This window comes from Enoplosus armatus, chromosome 7 (genome assembly GCF_043641665.1).
Source record: "Enoplosus armatus isolate fEnoArm2 chromosome 7, fEnoArm2.hap1, whole genome shotgun sequence".
Lineage (NCBI taxonomy): Eukaryota > Metazoa > Chordata > Actinopteri > Centrarchiformes > Enoplosidae > Enoplosus > Enoplosus armatus.
The window spans coordinates 7,456,073-7,482,122 of record NC_092186.1 but is presented as its reverse complement, the minus strand read 5'-3'; the positions used below and the strand labels follow the sequence as shown (position 1 = coordinate 7,482,122).

The 26,050-nt window shown below is 43.6% G+C and overlaps 1 protein-coding gene across 4 annotated transcripts in view; it reads left to right on the top strand.

Moving 5' to 3' along the window:
- Window positions 1-17,889, top strand: part of prdm5 (PR domain containing 5) — a 28,906-nt gene extending 11,017 nt beyond the window's left edge. For 3 of the 4 annotated variants that reach the window (XM_070909358.1, XM_070909360.1, XM_070909359.1), the window contains 5 exons: window positions 265-425; window positions 3,201-3,294; window positions 11,278-11,363; window positions 15,408-15,512; window positions 17,725-17,889. In XM_070909358.1, the coding sequence (XP_070765459.1) occupies window positions 265-425; window positions 3,201-3,294; window positions 11,278-11,363; window positions 15,408-15,512; window positions 17,725-17,889 (611 nt within the window). The remainder of the gene's footprint in view (window positions 1-264; window positions 426-3,200; window positions 3,295-11,277; window positions 11,364-15,407; window positions 15,513-17,724) is intronic. The other variant, XM_070909361.1, reaches the window with a different exon arrangement.
- Window positions 17,890-26,050: the final 8,161 nt, after the last annotated feature.

Here is a 26,050-nt window from a genome sequence, read left to right as displayed (position 1 = left end):
TACTGTTTCCCTTGGGATGTCAGCTACAGATACACAATAAAGGACTACTTCTGTTTAAAAAAAACAGAACCAGACCTTTCTAAAGACCATTGTTTGGGGTTGTCTGGTGCAATGAAATGCCCCTCTTTGTATTTTTCTGCCTGCACAATCGCCCCGGCGAAATTGGTTCCCCTCTTGCTGTGCGTGATGACTGTGTGTTTAGAGGCACAACAATAGATCACTGGGAATGGCTCTTACAAATGTTCCTCTACCCTTGTGCCGCAGGTGAGAGGACATTCAAGTGTGACCAGTGCGACGCCACCTTCAAGAGGAAGGACACGCTCAATGTCCACATCCAGGTGGTGCACGACGGCCATAAGAAGTATAAGTGCGACCTGTGTGAGAAGGCCTTTGTCACTCCTTCAGTCCTCAAGAGCCACAAGAAGGTGAGCGGAAAGAGCCCGAGCCAGACAACCTCAATCATAAACTGTGATTGCATGTCAGCGAGGGCTGTCTCTTTGTCCCGAAATTGAGTTCAAGCTAAATCTTTATTTGTATTCATTTGAAAATGCACACAGTTCAAACATCACAGTTTTTATGAAGTGCTGCATGTGACTACAGATAGTTACTAAGGATAAAATTTGTTTTGAGGTAAAAGTAATGGAAGCATTCCACTAAATTGCAGTTTTAAATCAGATTTTCCATCATCAATCTTCTGCTATCACACTGGATTTAAGAGGGGCAGCCCAAGCATCCACTTTACCAGAATGTTTTCTTTGTTTCCAGTCCTGCTCCTCGTCTCACGAAAGTGATGCAGCTAACTGCACTAATATCTTGGACTGTCAAAGCTGGCGGAGACATCCAGCTTGACCGTTGCTGCCCATGAAGGCTTGGAAATCAATTCCTATGTTGATTAGAAATGGCAGTTAGTCCATTAGCTCCGCAGGGTTTCAAAGCCCCAAACAGATCTCTCCACAGATTATGAGCCCTAAATCTGACAACGTCCGGTGTGGTTATGGATCAAGATTGAAACCAAACAGATTCTTGGCACACGGCAAAAGAAAATGTCTTGGAGGTTGTCTCCGAACAGTAGGGCTGAAGACTGGCATGTTGAACTGTCTCGCTGCTTACGGGGTTTGGAGGCTGCTGAGCGATCTGGCCTTGATCAAAGCCAGGTTGCCAGGAGACGACAACTCGCTGGCTGTGTTTACATGCGCGGAGTAACCTTGCTTTTGACCATACTGTTGTTGAGGTCTTATTTAACGTACACTCTGATACTGTTTGTCTCAGCAAACTTTGGCCCCCAAATAATCACAGATAGTTCTCACAGCCATGTTTCGTTAGCATCAAAATCATGAAAGCATCAAAACTGCAGCTGTGTGCACCATGTCTGATTTTACACACATGACGAAAATCATGGAGTAAGATAAGTAACTTTTTGAACATCATGAAAGCCATGTTTCTTATGATCACAGTAAGAGCTTACCTCCATTATTCTAACAAGATTATGATGCTTTTGACTGCACATAACAATTATTTTCATTATAGACCAATCTGCTATTCATTTTTTTGATTAATCAATTAATTGTGAGATGCAGTTACATGCAATTATCTCACCTGAACCAGGCATTTTTTTTAAGTTTTAAGAAAAAATAATTCAAGATTGGAGATGACACTGAACGACTTGACTTCCTACTCAGGACAGGACACAACAGATGTATAACTTTTCTTTCTTTGTTTCCCTGAACTTTAGTCATATGTGGTGTTGTTGCAGCAGCAGTTGGTTGTGTAAATGAACAGTTAATGCCGTCCATTTCTGGCAGAACAGGCCAGGAGTTATTCACGGAGCGCTCTTGTGTTACAGTCGATGCTTTCTTCTCAGTGAGCCCTGGATTGGTGTTATACGAGAGGGTGTGTGTGTGTCAGCATGTATATGCATGCATTGTATGTTTTGCGCATTGTACAAGATAGTCTCACCTCTGTCAGCGGCTGGGCTGGAAGAATTCACTCCTGAATGAAAATTACAGGGTTGGTTTTTGAGCAGTTACAGACACACAGATCATTTATATGTAAAAAAACTAAGTAATTACCTACAACTCCCAATAAATTACACACTTATGATATGGAATGCGGCGTTCCCAAGGGAAAGTGCTAGCGCTTCTCATGACTGTCTGCGTATGAAGGTAGAATACTAACAATGTTTTCTCTGTTGTACAAACAACTAACTAAATAATGCAACACCGTCTCCATGTGGGACACACGTGTTCATATATGTGGATTTGTTGTGCATGATAATGTGTGAGTGAGCGTGTGTGTGTATGCATGTGTTTGCTAATGTGCATGTGTGTGTGTGTGTGTCTTTGTGAGCATGTGTGTCTGTGTGTGGATGGAGCCTTTGTAACGAAACACCCGAGGTGTCAGAGGGACACAGTGGGGTGATGGAGGAAAGGATGGGGGCCCAGAGAGGAGGTGTTCCTGTATTGTTGTACTGCTGTTGAAACTGTCGCTCTGAGTTGGAGCCCTTCGTACTCACAATTATTCTCGGGAAGCAGGCCAGGAGGAGGAATTCAAAACGTACGTTTCAACGAGGAGAGAGAGAAGGAGAGGAGCGAGGGGGAAGGGGTGGAGGAAAAGGTAGAGGAGGTAGAGGAGGTAGTACACTCTTTCCACATGCTCCTCTTCCCTGTTTGCATGTGCAGCCCTTATGAGCCCACTCAGCTCAACACGGTGGGTTGCTGGGAGAGGAAGAAGAGGGAGGAGGAGGAGGAGGAGATTAATGCATACGTGCACTCCTGGCCTTTAGTCCCCTGGGCTTTGGACCCTGGCAACTCTGCATCGTCTGTGTTCTTTGATCCTGCCTCCTGGGCAGCTCAGTGGATCCACTGTCATGTGAACATGTGCATCTCCATTCACTGAGTCCTCCTCTAGTTAGTGGTGCTTTATAGGAGAAAACCAAATGTTGTTCGTTCTTTAGCCAATCAGACAGAGCAGCAAAGAAAATGCTTAAAGTGGAGTCTAAAATCTGAAGTTGCTTTTACCAAATAAAAAAATACGTTAAATTATCTATGTTTGATAATGTTCTGATGAGATAAGTTCTGACATTGGATTCCAGCTAATCACAGTAGATGACATTTTACTGTGTAATGCAGGAAGGATGTGATATGACACATTACAAATGTTTTTCTTAACATACTGTGTCTGTTTGATCATTTCTCTGCTAGACCCACACGGGGGAGAAGGAGAAGATCTGCCCATACTGCGGACAAAAGTTTGCCAGCAACGGCACGCTGAGGGTCCACATCCGCAGCCATACAGGTCAGTGGCCTTCCACCGCCGCAGTGCATCGCTTTGTGAAATCAACCATCAATCAGCTGCCATTAACATCGCTTGTGGAGGATGTGGAGTACCATCATAATGTGTCCATAGAGCTATGAAAGACACAACTGGATTCACCCTTGCTATAAACATTTTATTTGCCCTTGTTAAAAGAATCACCAAATTATCAACTGTATGATGCTACATCAGAGGCAGAACTGGTCCTCTGTCATCTGTCTCATAGAGATCATCAGAGACCTGTTTCCCCCTAAATACTCACTTCGTTCATTCAGCCTGACATTGTGCTCATCGCTACGTTTACATGCACTCCAGAAACCAGGTTACGCAGCTAATCAGAGAACATGCATTTACATGCACTGTAGTGATCCATGTATATACATGCAGCAAGTCAGTAAGCAGATTATTTTGAAAGTATTACTCCAGTATTAGTGATAGAAGAGCTGCTTACTGATGTCAGTGACAGGACAGACAGCCAGGCCCTCCCACTGGGAATGTCTCACTTATTTAGATGTCTTGACTTCATGTTAGTTTCCGTTTTTTGTGTAATGATTTTAAACTCAAGGTTGTCCATGTGTGGCTATCTCTCCTTTCATCCCACCATTCTGCTGTTGCAACATTACTTCTGAAGTCTCAGTCAACGCAGAGGCAGCAGGAGCAGTTGTAGATTTCCGTGGTGATCAAGAGATGTGCAGATTTAAGAGTTGTTATTTATGTCAACTTGTAGTAGATGTGGCCAGGTAGCTAGCTAACTATGTGGGAAGATTGTCCAGTCAGAGGAACGAGCTGTCAACACAAGACGTATTTGAATCGGTGAACATATCGAAGATGTGGGTGGCGATGAGAGGTCTGGAAGCAGGCTACTAAATACCAACACTTTGTCTTGAATGTCATTTGCATTTTTGTGTGATTCTCCGCTCTTAACAAAAACGAATGAACAAAGCGCATTTTAATATTAGAAAATTCCAGCAAGATGTGGTGTGGCTTGTTCCACTCTTTGCACTGCCACAAAAATAGAGCCCTGGATGTTCATTAAACTGCCTTAAACTGGAAAGCTACACATTCCTGTGCGTTTCCTTACCAACAGACTGGTGCAGAGACCTGGCACGGCCACACACACACACTCACTCACACACACACTTCTTGGCCTCTAAACTTCGTCACTCAGTCTTTCTCTCTCTCTGTCTCTCTCCCCTCTCTTGGCTGTCTCCCCCTTTTTCCTCACCCTGACTGAACTTCATCTCTTCTTCTCTCTCATGGTGTCTTCTGATTGTCTGTTGTTTTCTGAGGATTGAAGACGTCACTTTGCTCTGCTTGCTTTCTAGCTTCTGACTCTTGACGGCTAACGTGTCTTGATCCTCTGATTTTCATATTGAATCCACGTAGAGCCATGTCATCATTACCAGCCCACATAGCCCCCCTTAATTAACAAATCAATTAGCTAATACAATCAGTGTTTAAATCGTGTTTTATTCACTCCCTTGTTCGTGCTCTTGGATACCAGAAATCAAATTATAAAGGTTTTGAGCTTAAATCATACGTGTAGCCTCTCAATGTGTGTGTGTGTGTGTATTTGAGTGGTGGCAGGACGATGGCCCTTTGACAAGCCTACCACGCTTTGTCAACAGCTTCCTTTGTATGTGTGTGTGCGGGTGCTGCGTATGTGTGTGTTTTCGTACATGTGTATGTGTGAAGGACAAACCAACAGAAGGAGAGAATGTATTGCAGTGTGGGCCGCGGCCCAGTCTGATTGTATTTATATAGAATAAACAAAAGAGAGGAATGCTGGGGGAGGGGTGGGAGCCGAGGGGACACCTCAAAGAAAGAAAGGAGTAACGAGAGAAAAGACCACTCCAAGAAAGCATCCAGCCGGATGACCCTTGACCCTGACTGGCTGTAAATCTGTCCTCTCATTCTATAGACTGGGTTTTTTTTGTATTTGTTGTGTTTTTGTGTGAGGGGGGAAAAAATAAGCTTTGGTGAAAAGTGTGAGTCGTTCCCTGAGCAACAATCCTGACAAGACTCTTCTTGTTCTCAAACAGTGAAGAGTAACTTCGTGGGCGCACACCGCTCATGTAACCCATCTGTGGAAATGTCGATTGTGTGATAAATGTGGAATGTGTACATCATAAAATGGACCCTGTTAATGTAAGTAAAACTTTAAAGACGGCTAGTTTTTCTGTCAGTAACCTCTTGAAGAAGGCCACCAGCTGCGGTAAAGACCTTTAAATCGGCGGCTTCTCTGGACGGCAGACAGGAAAGCTGGGTCTTGTTTGTCTTCCTGCTTCACAGGAACAAGTCAGCATTGATTATTTACCTGCTAAACACAGAGGACTTTGTAAGGATTCCTTGGAGATTTCCTTCCCCTATCACTTTACCATGAAACACTAGAGAGCATTATGAGAGGAATGGGTAAAGTGAGAAATAGATCACAGAGAAATTTTAAAACATCAACCTGAGAGTGTTAAGTTGCTGGCAAGACATGCACTGTATATTTGGCTTGGATTTTTGTTTCAATTTGATTTGGTTAGAGCATCGTGTAGAGCTCAAACAAATTAGCTGTAGTGCCACAGAGGCAGGCGTCTTCTCAGAGAGCAGCCTTTATGAGATCACCGACAACCCATAAAATGAGAGCTGTCAAAAACTTGGATGAGGACGTTGTGGAACTCAGTAGTCATGATGGATGTTTCTATCATTTCTCTAAATTATTCTTTTTGGCCCTGTTATGGTACAAATGTGTCCTTCTCCCACATCACAGCTCAGTAAGAGTGGATTTTCCCACCATGTGTGCCACGATGTGGTAAATAACCATAGTGGGGTCATGAAAATGATTTGTGCCAGGGGAAAAGTTGACAGAAGCCAGGGCCTCGGTGTCATACTGACATCATAGGACATGTCATGTTTGGGCACAGTGATCAGTGTAAACCCAAGAGCTGTGTTACAACAAACTGGTGTGGCATTTTAACCCTTGAAAACGCTGATTTAGTGTTTTGTGTTTGTGTGTGAATCAAAACTTTGACTTTTTCCACATGCTCAGTCGGGCCAAGGACTCTCCAGTGTGTTTGCACATCGTTCAGTAGTCAAATCATCATAAGCAACAAATAAAAGACATATTAAACATGAGACAGAATAAAACAAAAAGAAACCACCACCACAATGTGTCAACTCTACGCAGCTGTCTGAGATGGGGTCTATTAAAGCCACTATGTGTTGAATTTATCTGGAGGACAGAAAGCAACACATAGACCGCACCAGTTTTCACTGGGATTGTCTCATTTTTCTACAAACATCAGAATAATATGAAGGTGCTGTACACATCGCGGCATTAAAGGGCCTCGCCAGCAATTTGGTTTCACTTCCATAAAGTTGGTGGACTTGGAGAAAAACAGATTGGGCAAAACTGAAGCTGCAGAGACAGAGATATCCTGACTTTTAGGCCGTGTTCAGACCGACTGGCTCAAAATTTGCAAGGCACTGCGTCGGCCAGTCAAACACGCACAAGCGCTGGGAGCTTTGTCACTGTGTAACGGGAATGCTGGATTTGCCTCGCGATTGTCGCAATGAAAGATGAAAGAGCTGTAAAATCCTGTCTCTGAGTATTATAAAGCAGCGTCTGGCATCTCATATAAGCTTTCAAACTCATGATGCGCCTGTCACTCAAACTGATCATCCTGGATCATATTTCATGTCTCATCGGTACAGCCCCCTTGCTTTGTTTTAACGCAGGGCTGTTTTTGGTCACGTGATTAAAGATCACCTAAAATCACCGAATTTTACATTTTGCTGATCTTGTCTTTCAAATTTGTAGCCCCCAGACTGACATCATCAGGGTTATTTTTTCAGACTTTATAAAGCTCCCTTATAAAGGTTGAAATGATACAACTTGTAAAATGAAATCTTTAATGTGCCCCTTTTATGTGTTGGACAGAGAAGGAGTCAGTGGCAACTTCACCAGATCTATACTGACACATCAACAAGCCCAAGTTCTCACTGGTCCAGGCCACTGCGTAATCATTATTGTCAAACCTTATTTTCCAGGTTATATACAGTAGATAATATACATACAGACCACAGCCAAATGTCTGGTTTTCCTCAGAGTCTTAGAGCAAGGAGTGGATGGTCTAACTTTTGGACTACAGATGACAAGTAAAGTAGATCTGCCTCACTGAATTAAAGGCTTGTGTTACAGTTGTGTACCACGTGAAGCATTTTAACATCAGTAAATCATTGCCATCTAAATGTTGAAACATTTATAATTACACAAGTGGCCGGTGCCAGAAAACTTTCTATAAAACATTTTATTTGCATTTTCAGTTATGTGTTTTTTCATTGAATTGCTGTGATAGAGATTGCTCTGAGACACAAAACAAGAAGAGGGCCACTGTTCTTTGTGTAAATATGGGTTACAATACAATCAATATTGTTTCCTTTCCAGTAAAGGAAAAAAGAAATAGAAAAATCACAACTTGTTCTTGGAAAGTGCTATTTTAATTTTATAAACACGCACTAGATATATCGCTGGCACTGGACAGAGGATACTAATTGTCTCGATCATGGGGCCATTTGTTACGGTAATCATACACAGCCATATTTTGGTGTTTTAAAGAGCTACACACTGCAGCTTTAAGTGATCTCACGACAGAACAACTGCCCTCAAATGGACATCTGGTAGAACTCTGGAATCACTGAAGCTATTTGCGCACGGATGATTTTGTTTGTCTTGACTGTGGTCATGGCTACAATCTTGTAAAGTAAAATCACCGTGCACTGAATTATTGTCTGCCCCTGTGATGAATCGCAGCTTTAACTCTTTTTGGGTGCCGTGCGGATGCTTAATTTGGATTGAGGATTGTGTTTTTGAGACGCATGTGCGGTTAGGCGAGTCTGTCTGATACACCTTCACGTGGGCAAGTTCAAGAGAATTGTTTGCGGAAGTGGAAAAATCTACCGAGACCCCGGGTATATTGGAAAGGTCAAGTGTAAAAGTTGTTGGGCGTTCTTACGGCTCATCAAAGGCAATCTCTTATCATCTCCAACACACTGATATCACATTACCTCTGTCGGCATGTGACACGGTGCAGAGAGAAGGACAGTGGAGGGCCACTGTCTGGCTGAACTGGAGGAAGCCGGGAATTAATTTCTGACGGACAGCACTAATGTCTTTCAGACCGGAGCCCCGAAGCTACAAAGCACTCTCCATAACACGAGCGCTGTGCGGCAGGCAAAAGACGACAAAGCCGACCATCTGCTAACCAGACACGCGGCCGTACGCACACGTATACAACACACAGGGGGTGCCAAACGGATCGATTAGCAGACAAGGAGTGTGAGGGCCACAGCAGGGGCTGGGGGGAGACACCCAGGGTCAAAGAGATGGTGTACTGTTTCAGCACATGCTAAATCAGTTACCATCTCCACACACATAAAGCCCTGGCTCAGTGCTGCAGCCACCCCTCATAATCCCCAAACAATCTGGCTCAATCTGGAGAATAAGTGGAGGGTTTCCAGTTACAGTAACACTCAGCAGAACAGACACCGAGCCTCTCGCACGAATAACAGAGACCCATGTTGCAGGAATGTTACTACTTAGGCTTCCAAGTAGCATTTGTTTATTTCCTGTTTCGCCAAGGGATTGAGTTGCTCTTGTTTCGCTCCGAGCAGGTTGAACCAGTGGAAAAGCCATGACTGTTGGTATGTAGATCCATAAGGGAGCATATTTATGAATGACCTCTTTAAGAATATCGAATAACATAATTTTCTCTGTTTCTGCATTTTCCAGATGAGGCACACATGTCCAGAACCGGAGAGTGTATAGGTTAAGTAGGTGAATTGGTGTGCACTTATTTGCAAGCCTCTGCGTTCGCAGGGCGTGGCTGTCTGTGCTGTGTATTAGCTGACAATAGCCAGCTCCTGGGAGGGATGTGATCCAAGCCACAGAAGTACGCTGGCACCCTGTGCTCCGGTGCTATTAGCACACTAATGCCTTCCCCAGGAATCCCCAAGGCTAGCGCTGGGCCTTAACCCGATACCACACATGCTACATAAGACATAGGATTTGCTCTCCTCTTTCTCAAAACACATCTGGGATTCAGATTTTCCTGTTTGTCAACAAAAGGCCTCCTAGAGGCTGAAATTGCACAGAGGGGGATTTTTGGGACAGAATGGCGAGCTGCCCTCTGCACATGTCTCAATGCGCGTAATCGGTCCACATATGTCACCTTAACCCTTTCCACACCAATGTGAGGTTACACATTTTATCACTTTGTGTCACAGCGCTCCTCCTTGTGCGCCTCTGAAGCCCTGTTGTGGGAGGTTTATGGCAGGTTTAGACCCGACTTGTACATCTGCTACATGACAGCTGTCGTAGCTTCTCTGTTGAAAGACACAGGATTGGTGGGATAGGAATTATTTAAATGTAACCATTTTAGTCCTTTGACAATCGAAAGTTGGAATAATACAAAATTGTAGTAGTCAGACCCCACAAATGGATACATGAGTTCATCTGGCCAGTCTCATCTAGTCATAAAACAGCAGCAATATTCAAGAGAAATCATTTCAGTGCAAAATATCTGCACATTTCCTCAAAAAGCATTGGTTTCTGCCAAGATAAATGCCTGAATGCGCTTGGACATTTGCTTTTAATGAAATAACATTTAAAAATGGCCATTCAATATTTTACTGTGTACCTCCATCAACCCTCCCTTACTTACTGTAAGAAACAGAAGAGAAACATTCCCTCCACACAGCCGTGTTTATAGCAGTGGGATAATATTACTCTTCTAATATGTTCCCTAGATGGATTTTCTGATTTAATAAGCATCTTTGCATTTTGAATCCCAAGGAAACACAGCTAATTAACCTTATTACTTAAAGGAGCAGAACATCTCCCCCATCAATAAAATTACTTGCTTGCCTGTTCAACAATTAGCCACTAAAGAGAGATTATGTTACTGTGAAGCTGATAAGAAATGAGATTGTTGTGCTGAAGGAATGAACGCAAATGTGGAGCTGTAGGTATCTATTTTTAGCAGCGTTTCATTAGATTGTACTGTGTACACTTGCAGGCATATATATAAATTCAGGAGAGAGTCATTTAATATAATGTGAGGAAGAGGACCTTTTTAAGTTTGATTCCTGCTCCATTTCCAGTTCTCTGGACACAGTAGATGTATTAAGTTTGCACTAGCTTCCTGATAAAGGGTACATCTTTGAAATAAATTAAGCAATTATTTAACCCAGAATTTTTCTGTACTGTTTTTTCCTGTCTGAGTCTTTAATTTAAGTGCGGTTCTGTAGGTTACCTCATATCCCTTCTATAGATTAGTAATCAGCTCTGGTGCTCCTATCTGGCCTGTGGATCAGCACACGGTAAACAGATCCATGTGTCAGCGGACCGTTTGACTGACAGCCTGTCACTTTCCCTTTGTCATCATCGCCGTGTGCTCAGATAGGATCTGTAGGAGCCTGGCTGGACTGCTTTTGATCCAACTGGGATAAGCCACATTGCCTCTGATGTGCTCCTAAACTGTTGGCCAGTTGTAGCTCAGATAGCGAGCCATGAAGTGTAGCCAATGTAAGCTTTTTGCTCTGCAGTGGAAAGTCAGTGTGCATCAGAAATGAATGGCTGAGTGAAAGGTATCTGGTCTACCAGTAGCCGGGTCACATGTGAAGAACACCTGCAGGAAGGGACAGGACAGAGGCAGCCATACACACACCTGAACCATCTGTGAGGCAGGACATCACACTTTTCAGCATGGCCAAGATACATTAATGTCCGTGTTTTTTCTCTTTTTCTACCTGACATCAAAGATCTGTCCTTAAGATGGTCATGTTGGCATACATGAGCAGATGTGCAATATCGCATTGATTGAAAGACTTCCTGTCTCCCTGAGTATGTCCTCCTGTTTCACAGTTGTAGTTTAAACCATCGTATGTGAATGACGTCTCACGGTTTTTGTTCCCCAGGTGAGCGTCCATACCAGTGCCCCTACTGTGACAAAGCGTTCAGCAAGAACGATGGGCTGAAGATGCACATCCGCACACACACTCGTGTAAGTTCACCCCCTTCCCCCACCTTATCTGTCACACTTAGTTATTATTGTCTGTGTATAAACTATTTTGTATTCTCCATTTCCACTAACTGTCATTCTGTACACACACAAATATCTTTCTCATTTTACAGTCTATCGTATCATAAGTACAATCATAATTTTATTAGTTAAGCTTGACTGGATGCATATTGATGGTTTGTATGTATAGAGTATTTACTCTGGCGTATCAAATCCAGCGCTTCCTAACACTGTTAAACTATACGACCAACCACGGACATTTGTTTCCAGCACGCTGTAATTGGCCAATCTCTGCTTCCCCAAACACATTTGTGTATTTCCGTTTTTTTATTTTGTTACCTGCCATGGCATTATATTATATATTTACTGAAGTAATGAAAGCAGTGGCATTGTTAACCAGACAAAGCAGCTGAATCCCATTAAGTAACACTTGTGCTTTTCAAATTGCCTTCTGTGAATAAGGCTTATCAACACCTAATTGTACAGTTTTTAATGTTTTACCATATTCCTCAATACAAAATGAGTGCAATGCATGCAGGAGTTGCAGAGACGGGAAGAGAGAAAGGGATGCTAACCCGGTGTCAGGTGTCCCACTGACTTTATCATTCGATCTGGAGCGCTACGCTTCAGTTTCTCTGTTTAGTCTTTGTCTGAAGTGAGTCTGAGTGTGCATAAAGAAGTTCTCACACACCTCGCCCAGTGAGTGAAGTCCTGCCTCCTCTGTGTCTCACATACGTGACGCTCCCTACCCATTTAATCATGAGGTCATTCCCACATTTGCAGGTTCTTTAATAAGTCGTCTGGTAATGCCTACTGGCACAAAAGGCAGAGGTAGCGTAGACACAGGCTGAAGAGAAAATGAACTTTCACATGCAGACATCATAGCATGCAAATGTAAAGTGAGTCAGGGCTCGGGGTGGAGAGGGGAAAAGGTAGGCCTCTCACTGGACGTCATGAGGTCATTTCCTGGGTCGGGACGGCGCTCCTTTGCCTGCGTCACGTCTCCACCCAATGAAGTTCTCCACCACAGCGACACTTTCCATGAGCTCTTCGCGAGCATCTGGATGTGTGTGTGTGTGTTAGTGCCACTTTTGAAAAATGAGACTTAATATATGTTTCATCATCGATTTCCATCATCAATTCATACAGCTATGACTGTGACAGTCGGGGCCTGTCAACACTGTTCATTTCAAAGATCTGTCCTCTTCTAATGCTGTCCAGAGCACAGCGCTCTGCTGTTACAGTGTGTTGATAATGGAGGTATCCTGCCCAGGTTGACGTCTCTCAGTAGAAACAGGCAGGTATAATTTTCGAGCGAGCTGCTGATTAAACTGACTGATGTTTCGTTCCTAATGTTCCCAGATCTGCCTTTGCTCACAGTGCTCTGAAATATGGGCTGAGCAGTAACAAACAGCAGAGCCAGATGAAGTCACTGTTGAGCAAAGCAAATGTCATTCGGCCGAAAGAGCCGCAGCTCGTTTTTTAATGTACAGACGATTTGAGATGGATGCGTTTGGAGTTTGTGTGTTTATACCACAAACCACATCACCGGCAAACTAAAGTGGAACACATTTGTTGTACATGAACTGCTGACATTTTCGATATAAAGAGATTTTTTTTATAATATTGTTTTGATCTCTGACGCAAATGGATGTGGCTGCATGTTGCATGATTACAGACGCACTTTGTATGTGTAAGGTTCCATCTTTTGTTCTTGGGCACGAAGGAAGGCTGAAAAATATATATTTTAACTCAGAGAGGCTTTTATGGTTAAACTTTTCTTTCCATAACTAAATAAATGTGGACTGTTTGCAGCAGTGCCGCAATTTGTTGCAGGGATTCACAGATTGGACTTTTTCTCTCCCGATACTGATTACTGTGTTAAAATGATGTGTAATGTAATGTAATGTAATGTAACGTTAACTACGTCTCACTTATTAACTATAAGAGGAGACGGCCGTACTGCTACATCCTTTTTAAGCTTTTACTTATATTATTTAGAACTTAAATAAAATGACTCAGTTAAAATGCGTCAACCATTAGCTTAGCACGTAGGAAATGAACCAAGCAGGACGGAACATTCGCTCAATGAGATCAGATCTGTGCCTGTTTAATCTGCTGAAATAATTGTGGTGGTTCTGGCAGTTGTATTTTTATAAGGCAGCAAGCAGCCTCACCTTTATCCACGATTTTTCCATCTCTGGTGTCAAATCCACAATACTTCTCAGACGGTTTAGTGTTGTGAGTATTCTTTCAACACAGCTTTCTAGTTTTATATTGAGGGCAGCAGAGCGTAAGATTGATCAGAGCCCCAGTGGACTTAAGGAAGATCCCCACTGAAGCAGAAGGCACTGTACATTTTGAATTCAGGCTGATCAATACAGAGCAAACATTAAATTTTTTCCCACATTTTGCAATAAAAAGTCCCAGCCGTTGCTAGTGGTGAGTTGGTAGCTCTTTTGCCCTCTTAATTCACACAATACATTACAGACCATTTCGACTATGAGTTGTTTGTTAGTTTCTAACGGCACCCTGAAGCCTAATGGAGCACAATGACTTCCCGTGGGCATGCTGCTTTACAAATACCAACATATTTAACATGACACATGAGACGTTTGGCCCTCGTGGAGTAAATAAACCAAACTCCATCTTTGCATTTGTAGACGTGCTCTTTGCTTCGAGTGGTCAGATTCAGAGGAAAGGTCGGGTCAAAGGTCAAAGGCTGAACAGCTGCTGAAGAGTGAAGGTCACCAGGTACAGATGTTCGATGTTACCGGGGTCATAGTGATGCATTCTGGGTACACCACATCACATAAGTCCGTCCATGTGTTTCCTGACCTCTGAACTTGGAACCCTCGTCTTTTTTTTCTTTGTCATATAAGAACCCTTCATCCCTTATGGAAAAAGTGATCCTTGTTAAAGCAGAAGATATAAGTGGAAATTTGCGTTGCACACACACACACACACACACACACACACACACTGCTTTCCATTGTTCCCCTTTATTCAGTCACACGCTCACAAACAGTTGCATACTTAACGCCACTCATACACATGCGTCCACATCCAGTGAACCTGATCTTTACCTCCTTTTGTATCCTGTGTCAGTGGGCACTCCTTGCCCCGCCCACATGATAGCGCCTTTCCCAGGACCCTTACTTCCTGCATTCACCCTGTTCCCATGGCAACTAAGCTTTAAATGGGTAGAGCCTTTTGCTATCAGCCAGGCTTGTCAAAAACAGCTTCCCCAAAGAGTGACACTGGGAACCAGCTCCCGCTATCTCCACGCTTCTCACTTCTCCTCAAGTCTTTTAAGGTGCCACCGCTGTTTCCCCTCCGACTGTAGGACACTCCCACTCGTCAAGGCCGTCCGACATGCTAAACACATGGACACACACACACACACACATACTTTGAGTTTTTTTTCTGTACAAACACACTCACAGTGAGATAGCTGCTTTGACTGACACTGAGACAGGCCTCCACAAGGCGCAGAGGAAATGTTCTTTGGTAAACTGATGAGGTGTGGAGACAGAGGAGTGATATTCTACAGCCCCAGAGTGCCAGCGCACTGATACATGTTCAAAGGGATTTTCTGTGCCATGTTTTCCTTACTCTTTAGAGGAGTCCATGTGTTTTTGATGGCCCCTACGCCGGTCATTTCCTCCCTACTGCAGGGGCTGTACAATCTTTCATTTCACATCTTCATAAGCTCACAGGGAAAGCGCCGGGGTGTGAAGTGCGAGGGTATCAGTGTGTGAATGTGAATGTGTGTGTGTGTGTGTGCATGTTTCTGGGATATTTCCACATCTTCTTGTGTTTTCCACTCTGCTGTGCGTTTCTGTTTGTGTGCACATGTGTGTGTCATTACGCTTGTGTACGCCATGATGGACAGATATCTTCCTCCAGGTTTTGTCCATATGGGACCGAGCTGGGGAAGTATTGTTTTATGTATTGTTCTGCTGCACGCTGACAGATCAAGTGCCTTCTTTAAATGCGGTGCGTCTATCTTGTGTGTCGCTGCAGGAGAAGCCGTATAAGTGCAGCGAGTGCAACAAAGCCTTCAGCCAGAAAAGAGGACTGGACGAGCACATGAGGACCCACACAGGAGAGAAACCTTTCCAATGTGATGTGAGTGTGTCCAACCACCTCCACTGTACCTCTAAACCCACCACTGTCTTCCCTTGATTCTTGCATGTGTTTGTCTTTGTATATGTGATGGAACAAGGCCAGATGTGGGGAACAGTTGAGGGGGGCTAAGTAAGAGGCAGATAGTGATCTTGCTTCTCTGGAGGGGCCAAGTGGGCTGATCTCACGTAAACACATTGAGAGGATCAGAGGGAGAAATTACCCTCTGCTTATAATACTGTAGGAGTAATAATTATTCTTGGAGACGGGGGAGGGGGGCATGTGACAGAAGATGTTGTCCATGTTCGGAACAGACTTTTTGAATGCTGGGTTTTATTGCCATTTCTGAAATTTGGGAACTTGGGAATCGCTGATATTGAAAATCCTATGAAATTCTCTCTAACTCTCAAAACGTTGGGGGCTCAGTCAAGTCTGAACACACAGAGGTGATACACATCTTAGATTCGGTGTGACTTACACTTTCCGAGGATATCATTGTCGCAGATGTCCATCGCGTGTCATCTTCTATTAATCCTCTTTGAAATCATAGAAAAAAAGACGAACCTTATAACTCGGAACTGAGAATCATTACATTTTTAAGTTTTCTTCAGTATCAAAGTATCCAGTGATAGCTGTCTGTACATCCATGGGTATAGTGCAAACAAGAACTGATAATAGCTACTTCGGCTTCCTTTTAATGCTTTCAGTTTGCCAAAATGTAAACAAATACGGGCTAAAATAAAAACTGGGCTCAAGTTGTAGCCCACAGTGTCCAAAACTTACAATGATCATGATTATCCCTTAAATAGAAGTAAGACAAAAAATAATAACAGGAGTAACAAAATCCAAATGTCACACTTTCAATATTTTTGTTGACATTACTCATTGCTCAGATATTTGCTGTGTTGAAAACCTGTGGACATTCAGACAAAAAGAAGTCAAATGGGGGAGGTGCAGTTGTTTTGATTTTGTCCGAGGGGGGTCCACAGTGTCAGACTTTGAAAACCTTTGTTCTGGACAGCTCAGTCATGGACAATAGTCTGAGATCATAACTCTAGAATTCCAAATATCTTAATTCTTCGAAAGGAACATCAAAAAACGTTGCGTCTAATCCATCATCCTCAGATTCTCGTCTGAGCTTTAACACCCTAATAAGCCTCACTCGGTGGCATCTCCTTCTAAATCCCCGGAGAATCGTCTATAGTTGTTGTTTAAGACCACAGAATCAGTATCCCATTCACTGCCAGTGAAGCGTCACCAGAGTGTCTCCCAGCGACATCCAACATTCAGCTGTGGAAGAGCGATTCTCATGTAAATAATTCTACGCTAAACTATTGAAGATAATAGAAATAACATGTGGATTTTATTTTGGGGTGGATTTCGAGTCAGACAAAGGGAATCGCACAGTTCCAGGAACATTTTCCAGACAAGCTAGAGGGGCTCCATAAGCAGCGTCTGTCATAACAGCATTAAAAATGTTGTAGAAGCATCCAGTAACATCTGGGTTACAATGAGACGAGGAGGCCCCTCTCTCATCAGCTCCTGTCACTGTTTCACTTTATACAATTCCTGATATTCTACTGACGCTGGATCAGATTTTGTAGATTGTTTGAGCTACATTAAATTCCACTTGGATAGTAAAGCTACAACAGAGACTTACTATTAACACAGAACCACTCAGAAATGTTTGGACAGACTACATAATAATATGACAGGAATCTGCTTATTTTTTGATTATGATTGTGTTCAAACCAAAAAACTGATTTCATTCATATCTCGCAGGCCTTTTATTCCCCCCCCCCCATTTACCCACAGATGTAAACTGCCTGTGAAAGATTTTCTGAATGTAATTCATTGCACCGAAGCTCTCCGCAGATGGAGTGAGGAGGACACATGCTGTGATTCTCGAAGCAGCATGTTAAACTGCAGCTGAACGCCAGCCAGCGGCGGATTATCATGATTGATAGAGGACGATGGAGTCATTTGTACAGTGTAAAATGGCTCATTTATGATGGATGTTAAGTTGCATGCATTCCCTCTCGCTACTGGTGGAGCAGCGATTTCTGTCGCCAAGGTCCGCCACGTGTGATTTACAAATCATTCTGTGTCTCCGGCTGTGTCTGTGTATAGACTAAACTCTACAGTGAACGGGAGAGTTTGCGTTTATTTGCTTTAATTACTACTATTAAAACCCTGTGTTGTTCGTGTTTTCTAGGTGTGTGACCTTTCATTCAGCTTGAAGAAGATGCTCAGCAGGCACAAGCTCACACACAACCCTAACCGACCCATGGCGGAGTGCCAGCTGTGCCATAAGAAGTTCACCAGGAACGACTACCTCAAAGTACACATGGAGAACGTCCACGGGGAAACAGAGAGCTAGAGCCAATTACAGAACCACAGGCTGAACATGATAGCTGATTCCTCAGATAAAGTTCATGTAGCCAGCGTGGCCTATACATACTGTATACACAGATGGATAGATAGCAGGAATGTTGTTATTAAAGATACATACATGTAGGAGTATGGAAAGCATTTGGCTGGAAGTATTATGTACATTTGTAATTTTTTTTTGTCATACTGTTTATATTTGAACAAACAAAATCCCAAATATGTTCGAGAGCTGCCGAGTCTGCTCACGGAAATGTCTGACATTTCTAGTCTCTCGGACTTCTAACCAGTGTTACTGTTCATACTGTTACGGCCTGACCTCTTCCACTGTAGCCTTTACTGACCCGCTGTCTGAATGCCTTACTGTACATCAACGGCCAGTTGCCATGTGTCAAAGAACACCTGTGACCAAAGACCTTTTTTGTTTTACCTGTGCGCTTTCTACATGTTTACACCTTTCTGTTACATTTTTACAGCACCTGTTCTTTGGTGTCCAAACATGTTTGATATTTAGACTCTGTTAAGCCCCAAGAGCATACTTCAAAACCACGTTGCTCCGTTTATTATTTCAAAACCAAGAAGTATTAAAACAGGATGGTGGAGTCTATAAACAGACTGTCCTCAGTCTTTCATGCTCCCTTTTTCAGATATACTAGGGCCCTCTTTTTTAAAAGGTTATGAATGGCCCCAAGAAAAGTTGCGTGGTACTATGGGACAACTGGTGGGAAGTGAACAGTGTAATTTCAAAAGACCCCCATATCTGATTTTCTCTAAATTTAACGTGATCTGGCAGACACTTTTTAAAACTGTTGGATGTAAGATGAACAAGTTCACCTATTCCTTTCTTTCCCGTGGCCCTTTTGGTGCTCAAAGTGTGTTACTGTTTCTGCGTCCCCAAATTGTATTAGGGACAAAAAGAAAATTCAAAGTACTGTGTGTGTGTGTGTGTGTGTGTGTGTGTGTGTGTGTGTGTGTGTGTGTGTGTGTGTGTGTGTGTGTGTGTGTGTGTGTGTGTGTGTGTGTGTGTGTGTGGATTGTCATAATGAATTGTTGAGTGTGTTTTCATATGAATGGCCCAGGTTTATTGTGCCTTACAGTATGTGTTTACGTTGTCTTCAGTTAACAGTTGTTCAATACAGTATTTCGTTAGAAGTGCCGTTCTGTCCTGTTTCATATCCAGACCCATTTGCTTCCTCATTTTCTGCCCCTTTGATTAATGCACATGTTCCTGCTGTTTATTCTGCATCTGTAGACTGTGAATTCTCACTTCACACTTTTGTATTTTGAAATGTATAAAACCTCATCACCTACCAAACATCCATTTCCTCTGCTCCTTCTAATTATGTGTTTGTGAACTGTTGACATTGGGGGCGGACAAGGAAACGCTTTGAGAGTTGATTAAAAGTGTTCAGTCCTCGTTGTTAATCTAACCCCTATTCTTGGGTTGGCAGTCTGCTGGGAGCGAGGGCTAATTAAGGTTTTTTTTTTTCTTCTTCTTCTTTCTGAGGCCACAGTCACCACTCGCCTGATCTGTAAAGCCACACACTAAAGAGCGCCTCTGATGGTTTCTCTCTGTGGATGCGGGGACTCTCTCTCTCACGTCTGTCCCCTGCAGAGGCTCTCTGGTATCTCAGGGTTGAACTCTGGGAGGATCTCGTGAGCGGTGGAGTGAAGCGGGAGTGGCGAGTCGTCCTCATCGTCGCTCTGTGGAGTTTCACATGGGCCGCTGTTCAAACTCAATAAATCTTGCAATGTGTGGGGTTTGGCTTCCTAAAAAACACAACTATTACAGTTTGTCTATCTTCACCTCTGAGTGTATGCTGTTTGTTGAACAATTAACTAATTAGTGGTATTCATGTTAGATTGCATTCGCGCTCCATTGCTCACAGCGTAGAAATAAACACTCCATGATGTCTCCTATCAGCCTCTGTCAGGCTTCCAGAGGAGCGTGGTTAGCGATGACTCTCAGATCACATGTGGCTGGGTTAACCTGCTCTCCCTCTGGAGCTCGGTTCACCGCGTGGCCCTGCAGGGCGTGGCCCGAGTCACCCGGCCCTGCCGAGGCCCACGCTGCCCGCTGAGCTTGTGCTGTCCGCCGCCTACTTGTTAGTGGTGAGGCCTCCGAGGCCCTACTGACGCACTCTCAATACAGTGGCACTTATGTTACATCTTGTAAACAGTAGTAGTAGTAGTCTGGATTTCCAACAGTGGAATATTATTGTCTGCCACATGTCTTGTCTGTCCTAAACTGGCTGACAGGTCAGACTGGGTGTTGAGATATCTCAGCTTTTGATTATCGCTCTGTAACGATGTGTCTTGCCTGTCACCGTCCATGTCTCTGGTTTTCCATTTTCGTCTCACGACGTTTGATTTTCTCACGGGACTTTCCCAGTGACCCAGTGATCTTGTCCTCCGCTTCAGTCAAACTTTTTCCCCCCGCGTGCATCCCTGCCTGCATGTGTCTCTCCCTTCCTGCTGGGTGTATCATGCCAAAGCTCCCAGTCAATGTGTTTCTAATTACATGTTTTTACTGGAAGCCCCAGTTTCCTGTGTTGCCTCCCCATTTGTGAGTGCGGCCAGACTGGGCCCCGACCAGCGTCCACAGAGCCGAACGCCAGCCCCGCCCACTGCGCAGGAGTATCATTACCACGCCGGCTCGGGTTTATGGCAAACCACTGTCACGTTAGGAATGACACGGACACGCTTGTCTGACCTCTGTGTTTGGCCGGCGTTGCCGCAGCAACAGGTAGCCTTCCCCTCCACTTCCCTTGACCAGGGTAATGTGGAATGTGTGTGCCCAGCGAAGAGTGCCATGCTGAAGAATTTTAATACGAGAGGGCGGGGTGTGTTTGGGTATTCTGGGTCAGCCTTTCACCAGTGATGGATGTTGCCTTAAAGCCACATTTCCATGGAAACAGACTGTGGCACTTGGGTACCTAAAAAGCCTTGACACTGAAAACCAGCAAAAGGTCAAATGCTTGACACAAGGCCATAGGGCTCGAGCTGAAAAACCTGCCTGTCTGAGGAAAACACACACACTCACGGTATTTCTGTCTTGCTTGCTGATTTACAAGGTGGTTCTAATTTAATCTTCAGACTCCACTCCAGGCAAAGGGGGTATCAGGTCAGGTAGACAGGGATTATTTCATTACGAGGAAATTGGGAGAGGAACTATCATTAAACTGCACACAGGAGGGTTTTAGGTACTTTAAGCTCACTGTTTTGGTTTTACGGCTGACGAATTTACTGTTCACTCTCACCGCTCTCATAACGTTTCCAGCAGGAGCAGGCAGCTGCTTTCCACGGAAAATCTCTGATAAACCCACAGACAAAGTTAGCGACTAGCTAGTGAATATAGTGGAGCATTTAGCAGCTAAAGAGTCAAATATGTCCCTCAGGAGTTTGGTGGAGACCAGACTAGGCCTAAAAGGAGAATGAATATTGGACTTGCATTCACAAGATTGCCAGAAACACGACTCCAAATGAATGCTTATGTTGCTACGTGTCAGCTAGGTGTGTAAATAGCCAAAATCACCATCATGCGGTGTTAGTATGTCAGTGTTGTGTTTACAGCTTGTTTCCGTTGCCCACAAGTGGCCAAAAAATCAATAAATTCTGAATTTCACTATAACTATATCATGCCTCAAACTAAAAATTATTTTACTTCTAGAGAATAAATTGGGAATACGACTCATCATTTTAAATCGAATTTTGTTTCCCACGTGGAAAGACCCTGCAAAATCAAAATAGATGTATATTGATGGGGAAACAGCGTGCCCTGATTGTTTGTTTAAACTGCCTGCAGGAAATGGAGCCACATTTGAAGAACTGGAGCACAATGGTGCCTTGGACACAGACTCGTGAGAAAGACGAGAACTCAGCGATATACAGAGGCTTAAAGCTGGCCAGGAAACGCTCCAGAAGAATGATGGAGAATTGTCTCCTTTTCCCAGTTTTGTTCCTCTTTTGGAGGTTAAACCCTGTGCTATGCCAAGTATAGCTGCTAATTCCAATAAACAAGAATGTTGGCTTTTTCTAACTGAAGAAATAGAGGAGATGAAAGGCCCCGCAGTGAGCTACAGGACATAGGGGCTCATTCTGAACGGCTGGAGGTTTAGAGACATCCGTCAGTGTGCCGGTCCACCTCTGGAGCTTCAGTGTTGGTCAGTTCTGTCAGCACGTTGTTGCTGTGTGCCATCACTCCCCAGCCTCATTAGGAAGTACAGTGCTGTCCTCACTTCAAACACACTGGGCTAGTGTGTCTCGTGTCTCTTTTCATGGCTTTGCATTGTAACAACAGAGCAGATACAAAAGTCAGACAAGGTTGGTCATTTACAATGTGCGATCTTACAAAATCCACCACAACAGCCGCCTGCAGGGGTAAAAAGAAACAATGCCCAAGTTGTGCTCAAGTTCAGCTGTCGGAGCAGAAATTCAACTTGGCAGGAACCATACAACAAAACGGCAAATCCAATAAGATTTTGACCTTTGCCAAGGTTCAATGTGACCCGCAATGGGGAAAATGTCTATGATGAGCTGCCAGGAACCAAATTCAACCCATTCTTTTTTATTGGTCTGTGTCTGTTTAAATGCTGTGTAAAAGGCTGCCTCTCCTACCACCAGACTCGTCTTTCTGGTTCTCTCCTTCCCACCGAGTGCTGCTCTGGGATTTATTGTTAGGTGATTAGCGATGACAGAGAAGACTCAACCGGTCTAGCCAAAACATTTGTGCCAACGTGATGATGGATACGCCATAATTCCTCTCTTTTCTCTTTGGTCGGACTGTTGCTCATCCTCCTCCCTCCCTTCCCTGCGCTGTTATTGTGTCAGCCCCCATAATCTCGCCGTTTTCGGGAAACCGGAGTTGCCCAGCGCAAATAACACCAAAACTCCTGCTGGGCTGGAGAACCAGTGGTAATGACTGCAAGAACACACACAGAGACAACACTAAGAGGAGGATTCACTCTGCATAGACTGAAGCAGAGTGAAATTCAGTGATTAAACTCTGCTTAAGAACTTTTTGAAGTAAATTTGAAACATCGGTGTGTTGGATGAATGAAAAAGACAATTTCAACACAATCAAAATATTTTCATTTTTTTCATTCATGGTAAATTGATGGATTTAGAACAGCAGTGAGTGTGTGTGTGTGTGTGTGTAATTAAATTTAACTAGTGACATACCATTGGCCTTATTGTCCCCACTCATGCTACATTTCTGTTTTGAATTTTGTACCATGTTTGAAATGGAGTCCCTGTGTGAGTTTGGAGAAACCAAATACTGCAGCGAGGGTCTGTTTCCTGTCAGAGAAGCAGGAGAAGCAACACTGAGATACACACCTTTCATGTGCTGATTTAGGTTTCGGTCCAGCGAACAGTCAAACACACACACACACACACATTGAGACGCACACAGCTGAACATGCACAAGGACGCTAACTTCGTGGAGAAAGGCCTCCAGTGTCTGTGGCCCTTCTGAAAAGTGTAAGGTGGGACTGGGTTTTCTGTCTGGGCCCTCTGAATTAGCCACGCTGAACCTGTTAACCCAGACCACACACACACACAGAGGCAGACACATACATATGTACGTGCACTGAATGATAATTCCCCTGCCATACAGGAACATCATGTGAGGGGAGAGACTGTTGTCAGAGCGAACAGCTGCTCGGGCCAAAACACATCTATCTTCCACAGGAAGTTATTGGTCAAACAAATGTAATGAATCTGTTGTTCTTGTCTTGTTGACTGTGGCCATATCTGTCTCCTCCTCACACACACACACACACACAACACACACAGCCCACACGATATACATACACTGAAAAACAAGCGTGCGTGTTTGTGTTCTCACTTTCTCTTCATCACACAGAAAGAGTGGAAAGAGAATCAAGGTCATGGACCTCTTGCATGAAAGACGGCTGGTTCACTCCCACACCCATTTGGTTTCAGCGGTTAAGTGAAATAAAAATAAAAAGTATTACAGGGCAAATATAGCTTCTTTCTTTTTTTAATGTTTGTAACATTAACATTTTAACATTAGCAAAGTGTGGAAAAAATACAGTAGGGTCCAAATAATGTGTTATGATGATTTTGTGTTTGTCAATGACATGAGTTAAAATATTCTGGAAAATATTTGTCTCTATTTTACATCCAACTCTGACACAAACAACACAAGAGAGGTTTATGTTTTCAGTTTTATTCCAGAGGATGTTTTATGTAAGAATCTGCTGCTCATGGTTTTATAGGGCTAACATAAATGTCAGCTTCTCCAACAGGCTGATTTCACCTGCACTTTATAAAACGTCAGCCATGTTGTATTTTTAAGGTAATTTAGTAGCATTTTTTTTTTTTTACACCAAACAACAGACAATAGAAGATGGAATATTTAGCCTTTTTTTGCCTGACAAAAAACATTATGTTTACACCACTTAAAATCTTGAGCAAGAACGTTTTCAAATCTGGTTTCATAAAAGAAGACGAAAAAAAAAGACTGCTAACGTGACACACCTCACTTCTGGGGACCCTAAATGGAGTGACGCGTCCCATACCGCGGCTGCCAGTTTGTCCCCCCCAATGAAAAAAATCCCCTGCGGCCCAAAAAACATCATAGACCACAATTATAAAGACCCATCTGAAAACGTGTTGACAGGACACCTTGAACTACAAACTAGGCAAACTATTATTGGGCGGGGCCAGCGGAGACACAACACGGAAGCAACCCCAGAAGCTAGAACACTTTTTTAGCTTATGCACCTGGGAAGCAATTTTCATTCAAGTGAGTGGGTACCATCTTTGAGTGTCTAGTTCTTATAATACATTTGTTCTGGAGACCCTACTCTCTTTCCATTTGCTCGCAGTCCTGCTAATACAGTACAAGGTGGTGACAGATACTAAAGCTAAAATGGCCACTAATTGTAGCACAACTGCAGTCATGTAGTCGTCACACTCTGCAGGTGTACTATAGCCACACAGAGGCGTGAGGAGAGCTCCGTCTGTCATGCTACATTTGTTCTAAGGAGAAAAAAAAAAAGAAAGATGGCACACATGTACGACATCAGACGATGCTCTGCCTTGCTGCCTCTGGGCTGTCATCAGAAGCAAATGATTTATAGGGGCCCGTGTTCATGTTCACTTGTTGGAGAGCTGATAAAATACGGAAGTGCGGATACCTGCTCCCCCGAGCGGTGTTCTGTAAGACATCAGCCTTGATCCCATAACTCCAGGAGCCCAGCCCTGTCACGCTGAAGAATGAGTGAGTCTGACCCGGGTTATGGAGTAGTCAGGGCCGTCAGATTCTCATAAATTACACCCTTGTTATAAATAAAATCCCAGTCCACAGAGCGAAACAGGGAGAAGAAGTGGTGAAGTCCATCCTCACATCCTCCTTCTCAACTAGTACAGAAAATAATGTTTTGTCTGCAAATACAGTGCAGTTGTGTTGACTTTTCAAGACAATACCAAATAAAAGAAAAGAGAGAAAAGCTGCTTTCCTTTCTTTAAAATGAACCAGATAGTGAACGTAGAAAGACCTTATTTACATTCTCAAGTTTCAGCTTGTGTCTGATCTGAGACAGTTTACCTCCATGTCCTTGAATGAGTCTTTGATGCACTAACCCTCAGTCTTTGTGCCTCAGTAGCAGACAATGATGTTTGTGTAGGACTTTTCCGCTTGTTTCTCCTGGCAAATGTGGGCAACCCGTATATTTAACCTCTGCACCAAACCTTTACAGTCTTTTCTCTCACACCCCCTCCCCCTTTTTTTTTTTAAATCCAGCACACAGTTTAAACTGATACCATCGCAAGGTTATTCATGCACACCACAACTGGAGACCGCTCACACTATGAAGCGCTATCTGAGAGCCATTGTGCTATAAGTCACTTCAAACCCTGTGTTCTTCACGGCAAATGAGCGAGGCCACTCTTAAGCTCCATTAAGCAGAAGGGCAGTTATTTACTGCATTTGTTTTCTTTTCTTCAGCTCTGGACGTGGCCGGCCACAGGTGCAGGCTGAGCTCGGGGACCTCGGGGCAGCGGACCACCAAACACAGCAGTCTCTGTGGAGAAAGTAATGAACCTTCCTCCTGGTCTGACCGGGAGAATGGACTTCAGATCACCTCTGGGACGTTGATACGGACCATTTCAAAGGGATTTGTGCT